The 17,236-nt window shown below is 50.7% G+C and overlaps 1 protein-coding gene across 10 annotated transcripts in view; it reads left to right on the forward strand.

The window, feature by feature from the left end:
• SMARCA4 (SWI/SNF related, matrix associated, actin dependent regulator of chromatin, subfamily a, member 4) overlaps positions 1-17,236 on the forward strand; it is an 89,786-nt gene that overhangs the window by 17,993 nt on the left and 54,557 nt on the right. For all 10 annotated transcript variants that reach the window (XM_065917799.1, XM_065917794.1, XM_065917798.1 and 7 more), the window contains exons 3-13: positions 252-384; positions 1,282-1,662; positions 1,970-2,068; positions 2,950-3,208; positions 5,202-5,328; positions 6,205-6,378; positions 7,725-7,898; positions 9,181-9,348; positions 9,441-9,491; positions 15,371-15,501; positions 15,811-15,868. In XM_065917799.1, the coding sequence (XP_065773871.1) occupies positions 252-384; positions 1,282-1,662; positions 1,970-2,068; positions 2,950-3,208; positions 5,202-5,328; positions 6,205-6,378; positions 7,725-7,898; positions 9,181-9,348; positions 9,441-9,491; positions 15,371-15,501; positions 15,811-15,868 (1,755 nt within the window). The remainder of the gene's footprint in view (positions 1-251; positions 385-1,281; positions 1,663-1,969; positions 2,069-2,949; positions 3,209-5,201; positions 5,329-6,204; positions 6,379-7,724; positions 7,899-9,180; positions 9,349-9,440; positions 9,492-15,370; positions 15,502-15,810; positions 15,869-17,236) is intronic.

The following is a 17,236-nucleotide window of genomic DNA, read 5'->3' on the forward strand; positions in this document are numbered from 1 at the left end:
GTGTCCTCGTCAGCCGTGCCCTTGCCGCTAGATCACCAGTCTGTAGGTCCCCTTACTGGCGTTATTTCATGCACGTGCCTTGACACCTAAGTAGGCATCAGGACCACGTCTGGGCCATGGCGGCTCAGTAAGTGCCCGGTGACTTTGGATGCACGTTTTCAGTGACCTTGAACTTCTCTTGTGCAGTGCGTTTCTGTGCTGTCTCTTCCCATGCCCCCTTGCTGACCCTGCCTTGTTGTCCACTCTTGCAGCCAATGGAGTCCATGCATGAGAAGGGCATGTCGGATGACCCCCGCTACACCCAGATGAAGGGGATGGGGATGCGGTCAGGGGGCCATGCAGGCATGGGGCCCCCGCCAAGCCCCATGGACCAGCATTCCCAAGGTATGGTTTCCCTTCTCCTCTTTCCTCATGTTTGTCGCCCTCTGGAAGTCCCGAGGTCACTTTCCTAAAGGAGTCACCCATAGATGGATTCCGAGGACCCAGGATAGTTGAGCCTTTTGGTACACTCTGCCACGGAGGGCTGTTGAGTTTGGGCTTAGCTGGTGCCCTGTTCAGGCCGTCTTGTCCCAGAGCAGCCCCAGGAGAGTGGATACTGGTGGGATGAAACCGTGTTCCATGCCAGGTGTTAGACAAGGGCTGGGCCGGACAGGGTCCTCAGGACAGTGGCTCTGGTGTCACCCAGGAGTGTATTAGGAGTGTAGACTCTGGGAATTCCCTGGCGGTCCTGTGGTTAGGATTTCCACTGCTGGGGCCCTGGGTTCAGTCCTTAGTTCTTGATCTGGAGAACTAAGATCCCTCAGGTCTTATGACGCAGCTGGAAAAAAAAAAGAGAAAGCAGACGCCTGGTCCCTGCTTCAGACCTGCTGAGTCACAACCTCAGGACGGGGCGGGGCTGGGCTATTTCTTTGCTGAATGGGGGTAGCTTTCTGTCAATGGGGCGGGAGGCTCAAGGGCTCTGCAGGTAAGGGAAGTGAGGGGAGTGGACCTGCCCAAGGCGAGGGGCAGAGGGGCGGGCCCAGAGAAAGCCTGGATATTTGTGTCACTTCTGCTTTAATCGTTGGCAAGTTACTAAGTGGGCCGAACCAAGCTCTGTACAGGCTGCCAACCAGGCTGCGAGCATGTGCCCTCTGGGCGGCTCTTGTTTGAATCATGAGTACAAAGTCATTTGGGTGTCCTTGTCTCAGGGTAGGGGCCAGTGTAAGCTGGGCCCCATCTTTTCCTTAACAATCACTGGATATGTGTTGCCAAGTGACCACCCAGACCCATGTCTCCCCACAGGTTACCCCTCGCCCCTGGGAGGCTCCGAGCATGCCTCCAGCCCGGTTCCAGCCAGCGGCCCGTCCTCAGGCCCACAGATGTCATCTGGGCCCGGAGGGGCCCCGCTGGATGGTGCCGACCCCCAGGCTTTGGGGCAGCAGAACCGGGGCCCAACACCCTTCAACCAGAACCAGCTGCACCAGCTCCGAGCGCAGATCATGGCCTACAAGATGCTGGCCCGGGGGCAGCCCCTGCCCGACCACCTGCAGATGGCCGTGCAGGGCAAGCGGCCGATGCCCGGGATGCAGCCACAGATGCCAGCTCTACCTCCACCCTCCGTGTCTGCAACAGGGCCCGGGCCCAGCCCTGGACCAGCACCTCCAAATTACAGCAGGCCTCATGGTAGGGCCCACTGCCCCTGGCACTTGGGATGGGGAGGGGTCTCAGAGCCAACAGACAGGAATGTGGACATGTGCACTGGCAGGTCTGGGCTCTGCTGTCCATTGGCTTCCCTGGCACCAGGGTTGCTGTTGTGATAAATGGTGTTTCTCTAGCTCCCTTGCCTACTCCGTGCCCATACCAAGGGGCTCCTTGTGGGATGTGTCCCTTGGAGCCAGGGCTGCCCGTGGTGGGGGCAGGGTGCAGGACCGGGTGCAGGTATAAACACAGGACACGTTCTATTCTCTGGTCTGTTTTACCCTGCGTGTAGGTATGGGAGGGCCCAACATGCCCCCTCCAGGACCCTCAGGCGTGCCTCCTGGGATGCCCGGCCAGCCCCCCGGAGGGCCTCCCAAGCCCTGGCCTGAAGGTGAGTTCCCTCTGTCCTGCTGACACATCTGTGCCCTGACTCCCACGTCGAGTTCATACCGTGCAGACCCTGAGATGAGCCCGGTCAGAGAAAGCAGGCTGGGGACACGTCTGCTGCTTCTGCTGTCTTTGAGTCTCACCTGGCCTTGCTTGGCTCCCAGAGCCTTGAGTTTGGTCCCATTCCTCTCTACCTACCCACCCTTGTCTTTTGGGTCACAGTGATCCTGGGGTCTCTGAGTCAGTAGCAGGAAGAGAGGGAGAGTAAGGAATGAGTCCACTGTGCGACTCAAGTGAGAGGCTGCAGAGCAGACTCCATCCTTCAGGATGTGGTGCCCTGAGCCTAGAGGTCACGGCCAGTCCCCTCCCCTCCCAAAAATGCCCCCAGCACTGTGGGAGGCAGGCCGGAGGGCAGGGCAACTCAGGGTTTTGTCACCCCGGTGTTCGGTGTAAGATATAGTTAGTACTTATTTGAGGGTCACGTCTGTGAGGTCAAAGCTGTGGATAAAACAGACTCATTCCTGTCCTCTTCGGGCCTGAGGATCAGTGATGGGCCTTGAAGAGCCAGTCCTGTAAATCGGATTCTGCTGCAACTGGGGTGGGTGAAAGGCAGGCTCACCCTATAACCACCCCGGGTTGGTCCCTGGACCAATAGGGGCTTTGGGGAAGGGATGTGCAGGCTGAGACCTCGAGGAGGAAGAGGGAGCCAGACCTTGAGTGAGGAGTCGTGGGGCAGTGAGGGCTGGGGGGCCGGGAAGCTGCCTGGCCCCTGTCAGCCTCAGGACGAGCTTGTCCCCGGGGCAGTCAGTGCCCCGCAGGCTCTTCGTCTCCTCCCGAGGCTGACCTGGGACTCAACGTGGTGTCCCATTTCCTGTCTCCCTCCAGGACCCATGGCGAATGCTGCTGCCCCCACGAGCACACCTCAGAAGCTGATACCCCCACAGCCGACAGGGCGCCCGTCACCCGCACCCCCTGCTGTCCCGCCCGCTGCCTCCCCTGTGATGCCGCCCCAGACACAGTCACCGGGGCAGCCAGCCCAGCCTGCCCCCATGGTGCCGCTCCACCAGAAGCAGAGCCGCATCACCCCGATCCAGAAGCCGCGGGGCCTGGACCCTGTGGAGATCCTGCAGGAGCGGGAATACAGGTGAGGTTCTGCCAACAGCCAGGGGTGCCCCCCCCCAACCCTGTCAGCTCTGACACGCATTGATGGTGGTGCTCAGCTCTAAAGGCCAGTGGGGTATGCAGCCAGAGGTCCCCCTCCTGCCTTGGTCCCCAGCCTTCTGGTTCCCTGATGTGTGTGCATCCTTGCAGAGAAACCCCATGTGTGTCAGAATAAACGTGTGCACACGGCTCGGTTTGGGTACAGGGGATTTATGTGCACGTGGAAATTTCATAGATTCTGCAATACCGTCCTCCATGGACGTTGTACAGATAGATACATGTTGAAATCAACATGCCTGGTTCTCCTCTCCTATCCCAACTTTTGGCTCATCTGCATTCAAAAAGTCTCCTGGAGAGCTTTGCGGCGGACATTTCTGAATGTCACTCACTGTCGTCTGCCTTGCCCTGGCCTCCTGGGCACTGGGCACTATGTGAGGGGCCTGGCACACAGTAGATTTGTATCACCCTGTCCGACAGTGTTGAGGGTGCCCGAGATTCACTCCCTGAACACCTCACACTCCCACCGTTTCTCCATTGTGTTTGTAATCCCTTCAGGGCTGGCCTCCCTGGGTATTGGCAGCTCTGTCCGGGGAGGGGGCCTTGCCTCATTCACCGCAAATCCCCAGATACATTAGTGACTCAGCTTAATGACAGTCTTTGGAGAGCATCTCCAGCTGTGATGAGCCCTGGAGCTCCAGCCCCTGGGCCCGGATGCCTGCCCTCCTGCTCCATCTGAATGACTTAAAGATGGCCTGTCCAGATGGCCCCTGTCTCCCTTCAGTCTCTGTTCCCGTGTGCCTCCCATCCAGCACCAAACGGACCATGGGACCTTGATCCTTGCTTGCCATGTCCCCTTGGTGAACTCTCTCAGCTGCTTTTCCCCCAGCACTGTTCACCCTGCCAACTGGTCTGCACCTCCTCCCCAGCCTCCTTTCTCTCGGCCTTGCCTGTGCAGTCTGTTTTCCCAGTTCACTTACATTACATCTGTTTCTTGGGTTAAAACTGGCTTCCCAGTATCAATTTTGCAATCCTTTTCTCTTTAGCCCCTGCCCAGTGCTCTGTCCTCACCTCCTTGACTCGCCTGGTTCCTCTTTCTGTTTAACAGGTTAGACTCATTCCTTCCCCGGGGCCTTTGCACATCCTGTGCATGACTGCTTGCGGTTATTTAAACTTTATTGCCAAGGCCTCCATGTGGTAGAGACTCTTGGCTCCCACACCCCTCATTTCCAGCCTCTTCTTCAAAGTACTTCTCTGGAATAGCCGTAGATACTTAATTTTTTAATTTCTTTATGGCTTTTCTTCCTGATAAACTTATGAACTCGGTGAGAGCAGCCAAGCGCCCTTGTTAGTCTTGTTTAGTGCTGAAGCCCCACACCTCGAGTGGTCCCTGGCATACAGTAGATGCTTGATAAGTAAGTGTGTGAAAATATGGGTATTATTCCGTTTGAACTTTATGCTCTACCCCTGCTTTTTTCTTTTTTTTTGGCTGTACCATGCAGCATGTGAGATCTTATTTCCCCAACCAGGGATCGAACCTGTGCCTCCTGCAGTGGAAGCACAGAGTCTTAACAACTGCACCTCCAGGGAAGTCCCCCATTTGAACCTGAGACCAAGCCTATAGGGTTGCTCTGAGGGGTCTTCCCACTTCATAGCTGAATAGGTTTCTAGGGCCCGGCTGAAGGCCCCGGCTCGCCTGACTCCAGAGACTCACTCCCACTGCTGAAATGCCAGAAGCCAGCTTTGTCCTCTCAGGTTTCCTGTTTGCTGTGGCTCCTGGGACCTCTGGCTGCCCTCCGCTATGCAGTCTGTGTTATGTGCGTCCTTTTCTCTGCCCTCTCCTGTCTCAGAACTAGTGTTGGACTCCGCTGAGGAGGATTCTTTTGAGGCTCTGGCTTTAAAGAAAGGGAACCAGGGTTTTCCCTGTAAACCGGTGAGACCTCACGTCATGGGTCATTTTTTCCATCTTCACACCCTAGGCTGCAGGCTCGCATCGCACACCGAATTCAGGAACTTGAAAACCTTCCCGGGTCCCTGGCCGGGGATTTGCGAACCAAAGCTACCATCGAGCTCAAGGCCCTCAGACTGCTGAACTTCCAGAGGCAGGTGGGCGCAGGCGTGGGCTCTGGGGTTAGGAAGAGACCCTTCCTGCCAATTCTGATGCTCAGATTCAGAGAGATGCTTACTGGGCAGTTTTTTTTGGTTTTTTTTTTAATCTTTCTTTCTCTGTCTTCTCTCTGCGTTGGGTCTTAGTGTGGCATGCAGGATCATCGTTGGATCACTTGGGATCTTTGTTGTTACGCACAAGCTCAGTAGTTGTGGCATATGGGCTCCAGAGTGTGCCGACTCAGTAGTTGTGGCTTGTGAGGTCTCTAGGTGTGGTTCGAGAGCTTGATAGCTGTGGTTGCAGGCTTAGTTGTTGCAAGGCACGTAGAATCTTAGTTCCCTGACCAGGGATCAAGCTTGTGTATCTTGCATTGCAAGGCAGATACCCAACCAGCAGACCATCAGGGAAGTCCCTGGAACAGTTATCAAGTGTACCCTGACCCTTAAGCCACAGTGCTCCCCCTCACACTCACTTACCCACTGTCCCCACTTCCTCTCCACGTCCTGCCGTTGGAATGAGCAAGTGTGGGTCTTCCTTAAGGTGGCTGTGGCCAGCTTGCAGCAGGGGGCTTGGATGGGTCTATTTCTGAGAGTCCTTTGCTTTTGAATGACTAGTAAGAACTTTCGTGTGTAGTTGAGGGAGGGCAAAGCTAGAGACCTGAGGACGTGAGAGGCTCTCTGGGTGTCCAGGGGCAGCCGTCTCCTGCACTGTGGGTGCCTGCTAGCACCTTCCCCCACCCCTCAGGTCCTCTCCACGCATGTGTTTGTGCTCGGGTCCTCTTGGGTGTGGCAGCCCGCTGCCCGGTTTGCATTGTGGAGGCACGTGGGCATCACCGAGTTATACCTGTCGCCAATTTCTCCCCTTCCTTCCCGAAGCTGCGGCAGGAGGTGGTGGTTTGCATGAGGAGGGACACAGCCCTGGAGACGGCCCTCAACGCCAAGGCCTACAAGCGCAGCAAGCGGCAGTCCCTGCGCGAGGCCCGCATCACCGAGAAGCTGGAGAAGCAGCAGAAGATTGAGCAGGAGCGCAAGCGCCGGCAGAAGCACCAGGTGCGTCCCTAGGGTGCGGTCGTCGGCCCCGCACTGTGGGGTCCCCGTTTTTCTCTCCACACGCTGTTTGCGTGTGTCTCTGTTCATCATAACAGTATTCTCAGCGCTGAGAGTACTTCAGTGAACAAAACCAGTAAAGACAGTTGGGGAGATGGGCTGTAATCAAATGCACATGTGACGTTTGGGGAGTTAATAGGGTGTCAGGAGACAGGACGTGGGGATAGACAGAGATGGAGGAGCCGTTCACACAGGATGGTCGTTCAGAAAGGGCCTCCGCGAGAAGGAGAGGTTTGAGCAGAGACCCGAGGGAGGAGCCACACGGATGTGTGGATGACGGGAAGATGCAAAGGCCCTGGGTTGGAAGGCACCCCAGTGTTCTATGTAGTCAGAGTTGGGGGAGAGCGTGGGTGAAGGAGGGAGGAGGTGAAGAAAGGGGTGTGATTGGACGGGCATGTGGGGCCTTGTGGCAGGTGGGACCACTTGGGCTTGTGCTCGGAGTGAGGTGGCAGCCATGGAGGGGCCTGAGCAGAGGGAGTGTCTGACTGAGGTTGTTACAGGTTCTGTCAGGGAGACCAGACTCTCCATTCAAGCAGGGCTTGGGATGATTCTGTCTGTTTACATTTATATTTATGTTTTTAGTTTTACTTAATGTAAAAATATTTGTATTTTCTAAAGTTTTTCTCCAAACAGTGTCTATTATTGGCATAGTTTAAAATAACAAAAAGTCAACATTCAGCGTTTAACCACTGTTAACTTCTTGGTATATATCATTGCAGTCTTTTTTTCCCCACTATATATACACAATAGTCAAAGGTTAAATAGCTGCCTTTAAAAAATATATAGACATGTTGACCTGTTGAAAGTATTATTGAAGCATGATTTTTAATGTCTACATTGTTTTCTGTCTCCGAGTGCTCAACATTCAGTGGTTTATGAAACCATTTCCCTGTCTTGGGACACACAGCATATTCTCCACTTTCCACTGTTAAAAGTGACGCTGAGCTAGGCATTCTTGGACTTGAATTTTGGTGCCCGTCTCTGCCATCTTCCTTACATGCCTCGCAGCGATGGTGTGGATGGGGAGGGCACGGGCGCACATTGTGCAGTGGTCGGTGGGCGCCGCCACGTTGTCCCAGCCAGGGCGATTGCCCGGTCTGCTGAGGCGGGGTTGGAGGGGGGCCCTTCTCACCACACGGTCCCCACAGAGCGTGGTGGACCTTGTCGGCAAGCAGTGTCGCAGGATCACTTTGATCGCACCCCCTTGGTTTTCACCAAGCCCGCTTTGGAGTTTCGTCTCCCTTGGGGCAAGGTCCCGTAGTCAGTCGGCTCTTCTCTGTGCCCTGCAGGAATACCTCAACAGCATTCTTCAGCATGCCAAGGATTTCAAGGAATATCACAGGTCGGTCACGGGCAAAATCCAGAAGCTCACCAAGGCGGTGGCCACGTACCACGCCAACACGGAGCGGGAGCAGAAGAAGGAGAACGAGCGAATCGAGAAGGAGAGGATGCGGAGGCTCATGGTACCGTCGACTGTGGCCGCCTGGTCTCTTCCCGGGGGTGCCGGGGTCGGGAGCCGCTCAGTGTTAGAGGCGGCACAGAGGGGAAAAGGATTTGGGAGTCCGAAAGACCTGACTCCAGCTCTTTGCCTGGTCACGCTGTCAGTGACCTCTTGCTGCTCTGTGGTCTCTGAAAACTGGAGGTGGCGCTGCCCCCTAGTGGGACAGCCACCTAGTGTGTGCCCAGCCTCCCCACCCCTTTGCACGTAACCACCTATTATTCACGGAGGGTTCTCTGATTGGGCCAATATTGGCAGCCCTGGTGTCCAGACAGGGACCACAGTGGTGAGGAGGACACGGTCCCTTCCCTGGTGGGGTCATGCTGGCTCTAGAGAGACAGGTGCCCACAGAGACAGACAGGATGGTTTTGGGGGTGAGAAGTGCACAGCGGAGAATGAAGCAGAACCAGGGAGTGGGGATTAACTGGGTGTTCCAGGCAGGGTGGGCCTGACCCACGACTGCAAAGATCTGGGGGGGTGTGCCTCCCAGCACAGAGGGGAGCCAAGAGCATAGACTCAAGGCAGGAGGAAGCCATGTGTGGGGCTCAGTCAGTACCCCTTGGAACAGCGTGCTTGAGGGCAGTGAGTTTGGAGTCCCAGCGGCAGTCACGGGGGCCTGGCAGGCCATGGAGTGCTTCGGATTTAATTCAGACCCTGAAAGGGAGGCTGTGAGCTAGAGGAGGACAGTGTGGTCCGATGTCTTAGAAAGCCAGGTGAGAGAGTAGTGGTTTGGAAAAGGTGGAGAGAATGGTTGGAATTTGGGTGTCTTTGTGAACAGAGGGGATGGCGCTTTCCCCCCCAATCTTAGTTTGGCCACACTTCATGACATGTGGGATCATAGTTCCCCAACCAAGGATCGAACTCACACTCCCTGCAGTGGAAGAGCAGAGTCTTAACTGCTGGACCGCCAGTGAAGTCCCAAGATGGGCCTTTTATTTTATTTATTTATTTATTATTTTTTTTTTTTGTAAGATGGGCCTTTTAAATGGCTTCTGCAGGACTGTGTCTGTCCAGCAGGACCGTGTGGGGCCTGGTGGGGCTGGGAATTAAGGACGTTCTGAAGGGGAGTCCATAGTGATGTGAAGGGGATGAATAAAGCCCAGTGTAGGCCATGAGCTCAGCACTTCCTAAATGTGGGTCCAGCCACTGGTTAACAACACCCCACAGGCTTCTGAGTCTGTTGGCCGCCCTGGGTGCTGGTGGATGGGCGAGTCACGAGCTTCCACCATAACCGCCGACTTCCGCAGGCCGAGGACGAGGAGGGTTACCGAAAACTCATTGACCAGAAGAAGGACAAGCGCCTGGCCTACCTCCTGCAGCAGACAGATGAATACGTAGCTAATCTCACAGAGCTGGTGCGGCAGCACAAGGCCGCCCAGGTCGCCAAGGAGAAGAAGAAGAAGAAGAAAAAGAAGGTGCGCCTCTTGGTGAGGGTGGAGTGGCTGTGTGTGGGCGTGTACCTTAGCCTTCTCCATCAGGGGCTGACTGTGGCTCTCTTCTCTTCCAGAAGGCAGAAAACGCTGAAGGACAGACGCCTGCAATCGGACCTGATGGTGAGGTGAGGAACCAGGGGTTTCTTCTTGTGGACCTGCCAGCCCATCCCTGGAAGTTAGGTCGATTTCACCCTTAAAGTTTTTCTCGTTCTGAACTTACGAAAGTATATGGTGCTGGTAAGAGTCCCCCTCGGTCCCCTGCCACCTCCCACTCTTCCTCGCCCCCACTCCGCAGAGAGCACATCGTTCACTCATGGGTGTGTTTCCTTCTGGGGCTTTTTCTGCTCACAGGCTGTTATTTATTTCTCAGTTCTTTCTTTAAAATTTTAGACTCCCAGGAGAGGTGTAAGAGAACCCTTGTGTGTTCATCGCCCACATTCCCACCTTTCATATTCCTTTTTTATAAGCCATTTGAGAGTCAGATGCCAGCACAATGGCACTCTGCTCCTCTGTGTGTTTCATGGGTACATCCCAAAAACAAAGCTGTTCTTTGCCATAAGTGTGCAGCAGTCAAAACCAGGAGATGGACACTGACGCAGTACGGTCATCTGATCCACAGCCCTTGCACGGTCTCACAGCTGACCTTCTGGTGTCCTTCACAGCAGCAGGAAACCCTGGAGTGATGCAGGGTCCTTCTCCGTGCATCACATGAGGAGTGTGTGGCGTAGATTTCTTCCCTCACTGGTGATGTTGACCTTGATCCCTTGGTGTCAGCCTAGGCGTCTCCAGCTGTAGTGATTGGAAGTACCTTCTGGGGAGATACTCAAGACTATGTGAAGATACTATAATGCCTCAAACCTCCACCCACTGTTTCAGCATCCATTGCGTTTGTCTGCATCAGTTTTTGCCGTAACAGTTGCAAGATGGTGATTTCTCCAGTCAGTATTCCTTCTGTATTTATTAGTTGGCTTTCTGCAAGAAGGGAAAATCTTCCTTTTTTTAAAAAAATTAGAGTGTTGCTTAACAATGTTGTGTTAGTTTCTGCTGTATCCCATCTAGGTCAGCTCAGAGCATTTAGTAGAGTCCCTGTGCTGTAGCAGGTTCTCATTAGTTATCTGTTTTATACATGTGTGTCACTTCAGTCGTGTCTGACTCATGGCGACCCCGTGGACTGCAGCCCACCAAATTCCTCTGTTCATGGGATTCTCCAGGCAAGAATACTGGAGTGGTTGCCATTTCCTTTTCCAGAGGATCTTCCTGACCCTGGTATCAAACCCATGTCTCTTACATCTTCTGCATTGGCAGGCAGGTTATTTACCACCTAGGAAGTCCATTTTATACTTATTAGTGTATATGTGTCAACCTCAATCCCCTAATCCATCCCAAATCCTCTCTTCCCTCATTGGTATCTATACATTTGTTGTCTACATCTGTGTCACTATTTCTACTTTGTAAATAAATTTCATTAGTACCATTTTTCTATATGCATTAATATGCAGGATTTTTCTTTCTGACTTACATCACTTTGTATGACAATCTCTATGTCCGTCCATGTCTATGTAAATGGCACAATTTCATTCCTTTTTATGGCTGCATAGTATTCTGTTATATGTATATACTACATCTTTTTTTCCCCCATATCAGTAATGTGTTATTGTAAGGGTTCCGGTTTCTCCACACCTTTAACAATACATGTTATTGTCTGTCTTTTTTAAAATTTTATTTTATTTTTGGCTGCATTGGCTCTTATTTGATGTATTGGGGCTTTCTCTAGTTGTGGCGAGCAGGGCCTCCTCTCCAGTTGCAACGCACAGGCGTCTCACTGCAGTGGCTTCTTTTGTTGCAGAGCACGGGCTGTAGAGCAGGGGCTTAGTAGTTGAGGTGCACAGGCTTAGTTGCCCCATGACATGTGGTATCTTCCTGGACTGGGGACCGAACCTGTGTATCCTGCATTGGCAAGTGGATTCTTAGCCACTAGACCACAAGGGAAGCCCTGCACCACATTTTCTTTATCCATTCCTCTGCTGATGGATGTAGCCTTCCGTTCTCTTTTATTTGGCTCATGGGCCATAGTTTGCCAACCCCTGGTACTGACTCATGGATTCTTATTTAGTCTAGTGGATTTACTTGGTTTAATCTTGCACTATCATTATATATTTTGATGCTGAAGACTGTTCCAGTTTGGGCCAGTGGGAACCCCTTCACCTTACCTCCTGTGTCCCTCTGCCCCATTGTTCTCTGAGGGCGTTCTGACTTCCTCACACACCAGAACGGCCCCAGGCTCATCTGCTTTCCCTCCTGAACTCAGCCATTTCTCCAAGGAGCCCTGACTCCTTTCATCAGAAAAGAGTATTTGGAAACCATGATCTACGTGTACTCATTGCTACTGAGGTTTCATTCTTGTGGGGCTCTCTCAGCGGACAAATCTAGGAAATAGATGTGTGTATGCATGCACATCCACTTTGCTAGTTGCATATATTAACTAGCTATATAAATTAAAAATGTTGCAGTTGCACTGATACCTCCAATTCTAATCCAATACCCTGACTTCTTTCTCTCCTTCTCCCTGCCCGTGGTATAATAGCCCCAAACCGACTCCTGTCTGCCACAATATAATCCCTTATTTGCACAGTCCTAGAAGGCGCAGGAAATACATTCAGAGTGGCTAACGGCAGTCAGTGTTTGTTTTCAATTTAAAATGTATGCTCCAGACTTCCCGTGGCTAAGATTCTGTGCTCCCAACGCAGGGGACCTGAGTTTGATCCCTGGTCAGGGAACTAGACCGCACATGCCACAACCAAGACCTGGCACACCCAAGTAAATAAATTATTTTTATTTTGTAAGTATGTGCTTCAGATCCTTTGTTCAGAAGATTAGTCCTCCCCTTGGTCCTCTCAGTTGCGAGGTTCCCCCCAGTCCTTGTTGGTTTTATTTATTTGTGTGCATGTATGCTCAGTTCTGCAGTTGTGTCTGACTCTTTGCGACCCCATGGACTGTAGCCCACTGGGGTCCTCTGTCCATGGCATTTCCCAGGCAAGAATATTGGAATTTTCTCCTCCAGGAGATCTTCCTGACCCAGGGATTGAACCTATGTCTCATATCTCCTGCATTGGCAGGGGGATTCTTTACTACTGGGCCATTTGACTCCTCATTTACTCCTTATTTATTTATTATGTGAATTATTAGCCTGGTCCCAAAGTCAGAACCATGCAAAGAGGACCCCTAGAGAGGGGCTACTATCCCCACACATCCATCTCTTCCAGAACATTCCTCTCTGCCTCCTGAAGGCAGCCATTCTCGCCCGACACACTCATGTGAAAGAAAGATGTGAGATGTTCACATAAAAGGTGTGTCCTTTACCCTCTTCCTTAACCCCTCCTCCAAACCCCTTCCCAGAGGGAAGCCTTGAGTAATCATGGGTGTGTTTGCTCTGGGATATCTTCCATACACAAGCCCCCTGGAGGTTTTCTTTCCCCCCGCCTGGTGCTGTATCTTAGTTTTTCCAGCTTCTCTCTATTTATTTATTACCCTCACCGTACCCTTTTTATTTATTTATTTGTGAGATTTATTTATTCTTTTTAATGTGGATCATTTTTGAAGTGTTTATTGAATTTGTTACAATATTTCTGTTATATGTTTTGGTTTTTGGCCAAGAGGAATGTGGGATCTTAGTTACCCGACCAGGAATTGAACCCACACCCTTTGCATTGGAAGTGCAGATTCTTAACCCCTGGACAGCCAGGGAAGTCCCACCTGACTCTTTTTAATGTCACCATATTAGAGATGTGGCTATTGCTTGCTTGCTTTGAATCATAAATGCAATACTTCTCGTGGTGAAAAAATGGTAACATGAAATGTGAATGTAGTGACGACGTGAGAAGTAGAAGCCCCCGTGGTGCTTGTTCTCTCATGAGCATGCCTGTTGATTTCTGGTTGACATCTCTCTCTATTCCTTTCCCAGAATCTTCATGCTTGCATTCTCTTTGTTTTGTTTGGGGACCATTTGGGTTAGTCTGCACATAGCAAGACTTCTGCTTGGCAGAGTATCTTAGACCACTTTCCCTGTCAAACCATTAGTTCTCCTCTTATTTTCTTGTATTGACATATTTAGAATCTCTTTCATTGTTCAGATTGATAGCTGTTTAAGTCGCTTCCCATCAGTAGATAGAGCAGACATCCTGCGCCAGGCAGCTCTGATGGACCGCTGTGTGCCTCCTCCTTGTTGGTAGCTCTTCCCCCTGTCTGCTTCCTTTTTTACATGCACATTGTGGGAATGAGCCTCCTTGTACATTACCTTTTGATGCTCTCTTAGCTGGTATGGCTTAAACATCAGAAGTACGTGTTTTTATGGTTATGGGAGCTGGAAATTCAAGCTCAGATTTCAGCAAGGTTGGTTCCTGGTGAGGACTCTCTTCCTGGTTGTAGCCTCCTGCCTTTTGGCTGGAGAGAGAGCAGGTTCTGGGGGTTCTTCTACAATCACTAATCCCATCATGAGGGCCCCACCTTCATGACCTAATTATGACCTTATGACCTTAATCTGGATTACCCCACCGCCCACTCCCACAGGGCCCTGTCTCTAAACACAGTCACATTGGAGAGTTGGGGCTTGAGCTTTTGTGTTCCAGAGGGGACACAGCACAGCCCATAGTAGCTGGCACACTTTTGCCTCTTGGCCTGATTCCCAAAAATGAATGACTATAGTGATTAACTCACATAATGTATTGATACTTATTCCACAGGGTTTTATTTGAAATGCTGAATTTTTTAAGAAGAGATGTGGGCTGGCATTTGACCACAGCACAAAGCCTTCCCGAGGCCATTTGGGGCGTTTGTATGGCAGGAAGCTGTGCTTCAGGGAACTCTGGAGGGTAGCCACTGCAGCTGCTCGTCCCGTTAACAGTGACAGGAAGCACTGCTCCATGGTGGCTACTGGTGGTCTTGGTCTTTGTTCTCGCCCAATGGTCCACAGCCTTGGCTGGACATCATTGTCACCTGGGGAACTTGAAAATTAGAGAGGCCTGGGGTGAGGACCCCAAGGCAGTTGAGTCAGGATTCTTGGGGTGGAGAGGTTCCACTGTCACTGATTGCTCCCAGGAAAGATGCAGGGGTGACAGTCACTGACCGAGGCAGCCTGCAGAGCTTGTTTGTGGGGTGGCAGTTAGGCGGGTTTACAGTCCATGGGATTGCATGAATTGGACACGACTGAGCAACTAAACAGCAACAATAGTCTCTACTATTGTAGGGTCATTGTAGGTGGTGAGCACAGCCTGCAGGGAGGCTTGGGAGGTATTAAGTTCCTAGTGAGTGCAGACAAAGGTTTCCACCTTCATCCTCATCCTGAAGGTCTTGCCAGGAAATATGAAGGATCTGTTGAAGGGGAAAACTTCATCCGAAGTCAGTATCTCAAGAAATCAAGGAATTACATATTTGTTGCTACAAGGAAGTTGTTTGATTTTTCAGATTCTCATTAGCTGTTTAACAGAAAAGAATGAGGACCCTTGATGCAGTCTACAAATCTAGTGTGAATGGAAGCGATCAAGGGCCAGAAGAATGGGAATAGTGTAGTCACTTGGGTCAAAAAGGAATGAATACAGAAGACCTTGTTTGTTCTGTGTGGAATTGATCTAGGAGGCCACACTGGAAACTGATGGGGTGGGCACCTGTGAAGAGAGAAACTTGAGTTCAGGGGTAGGGATGCGGAGAGTCCACACTCCATCCTCTTGAATCTTGGACTGTGTGATTATGTTATTGAGTTGGCCAACCCAATACCTATTTGAAAATTAAAAATATTTATATCAGTTATTTCTGAGACATAGCTGTAATCGGTTACATATATTTTTACTGAGTTATTAACATTCAGTTAACCCAGCTTGTGTGCCATTTTTCTGGTCTGTAGTTGGAATGGGTGGGGGGGGTGCAGTTCCCAGATGGCCCTGGTGCGTGAATGGATGCCCAGGGTATGGACTCTGCAGAACCTCACATCCCGCATGTGACTCTCTTTCAGCCTCTAGATGAGACCAGCCAAATGAGTGACCTGCCAGTGAAAGTGATCCATGTGGAGAGTGGGAAGATCCTCACAGGCACAGATGCACCCAAAGCCGGGCAGCTGGAGGCCTGGCTAGAGATGAACCCAGGGTGAGTGAGGTCTCGCCGACCAGTGACAGCCAGTATCCCGGGTTGAAGGCCAGCCTCGTTCCACAGGAGTTGGCTGCCAGGGGTGATCCTGGTTGCATTGGGAACAGGCCGATTTACTAAAGAAAGTGAATCGTGCTGGTTCTGGGGAGTTGTTTTTTTTTAATCCATGCAGCATGACATATGGGATCTTAGTTCCCCCACCAGGGATTGAACTCGTGCCCCCTGCATTGGAAGCTTGAAGTCTATACCTCTAGGCAAATTTCCTGGGGAGATTTACATTACAACACTGATTTTTTTTTCCCTCCCCAGGTATGAAGTAGCTCCAAGATCTGATAGTGAAGAGAGTGGCTCAGAAGAAGAGGAGGAGGTAAGAGTTTGTTTCCTGGCCATCCAGGCCCTCTGGGCTCTGTGGTGTGAACTTTGCCATAGTGGATGCTAAACTCCTCTTCCACTCAGGCCAGGCATCGAGTTGGGCAGGGGGCATTCAAGGCTGAAAGTTGGTTTTTGAGAGCCACATTGTTTAATATGGTAGCCTCTCGTCACGCATTACTGTTTCCACTCTAACTTCATTAACTAACATATAGATGTCCTCACTCATATGTCCTCAGTCATACTGGCCGTATGCCAGGCACCCAGCAACTCTACCGTCCAAAAAATGCCAGTATGAAGTTGTGAGCATGCGATCGTGAGCATGCTATGTTTGCCCCTTATCTGTTCTTTGAAAACTTTATACATGATTGTATTTATTGTGTGTATTTTATAAGTCGTTGACTTATGCCCTGTGAGGTGATTTTTAGAGTTTCCCTGGTTGTCAGAGCTCGGATGAGAGTCTTACCCTCTGTCCTGGCCAGCCTCCTTGGGAAGGATGACCCGGAGCAAGCCCAGGAATGCGTTGTCTGTACAGAGGGTTCCTTCTGGGTGGTACCCCCAAGAGGGTGCCCCTTGCCCTCCCCAGTCAGCTGGGGTGAGGGTGGCTTACAAGTCTTTTAAAAAGCTTTCCCCCCCTCCATGAGGTTATACAGAGATAATTTTAACAGGCATATCTTTGCTTATTAAGGTCAAACATTTTTTCAGGTGTTGACCACTTAGATTTCTCCTCTGAATGATTTGCTTCACTTGCCCATTTCAGTTCAGTTGTGTATTTTAGCTGAAACTACATACATAAAGTGTTCTTTATGTGTTTACCTCAGCCTGAAATCAGCTTGGTCTTTATCTATATCTTTTGATTTGTCCTGTCTTCACTCCCCTCCTTCTTACTTCTTCAGGTCACCTGGAATTTATTTTGTGTAGGACTTCAGATGCAGTCCCTTTTCCCCCTACTTATAGTAGTATTAATTCCCACGGACAGAGGAGCCTAGCAGACTACAGTCCATGGGTTGCAAAGAGTAGGGCATGACTTAACGACTAAATAATAACAAAGTAGTGTTAAGACAATGGGTATACTGTTGGTTCACCCCTTCCCCACTGACCTGTGATATTTCTAAAAAATTAATACATTGGGTTTTTATATCCACCAATTTCTTTTTTAAGAATTTATTTTTCTCGTTATTTTGTTTTATTTATTTTTAAATATTAAGGCATAGATACATAGTTGATGTAGTATTTAAAATTCCTTTTAAAAATCTAATGATTTTTAGACTAATAATGTTTCATTGTAATTTTTTAAAATAACCCTTTGGAGATATAATTTGCATACTGTAAAATGCACTCATAATAAGATTACTCTTCCAGTGAT

The sequence above is a fragment of the Muntiacus reevesi genome, chromosome 1 (assembly GCF_963930625.1).
Source record: "Muntiacus reevesi chromosome 1, mMunRee1.1, whole genome shotgun sequence".
In the NCBI taxonomy this organism is placed as follows: Eukaryota; Metazoa; Chordata; class Mammalia; order Artiodactyla; family Cervidae; genus Muntiacus; species Muntiacus reevesi.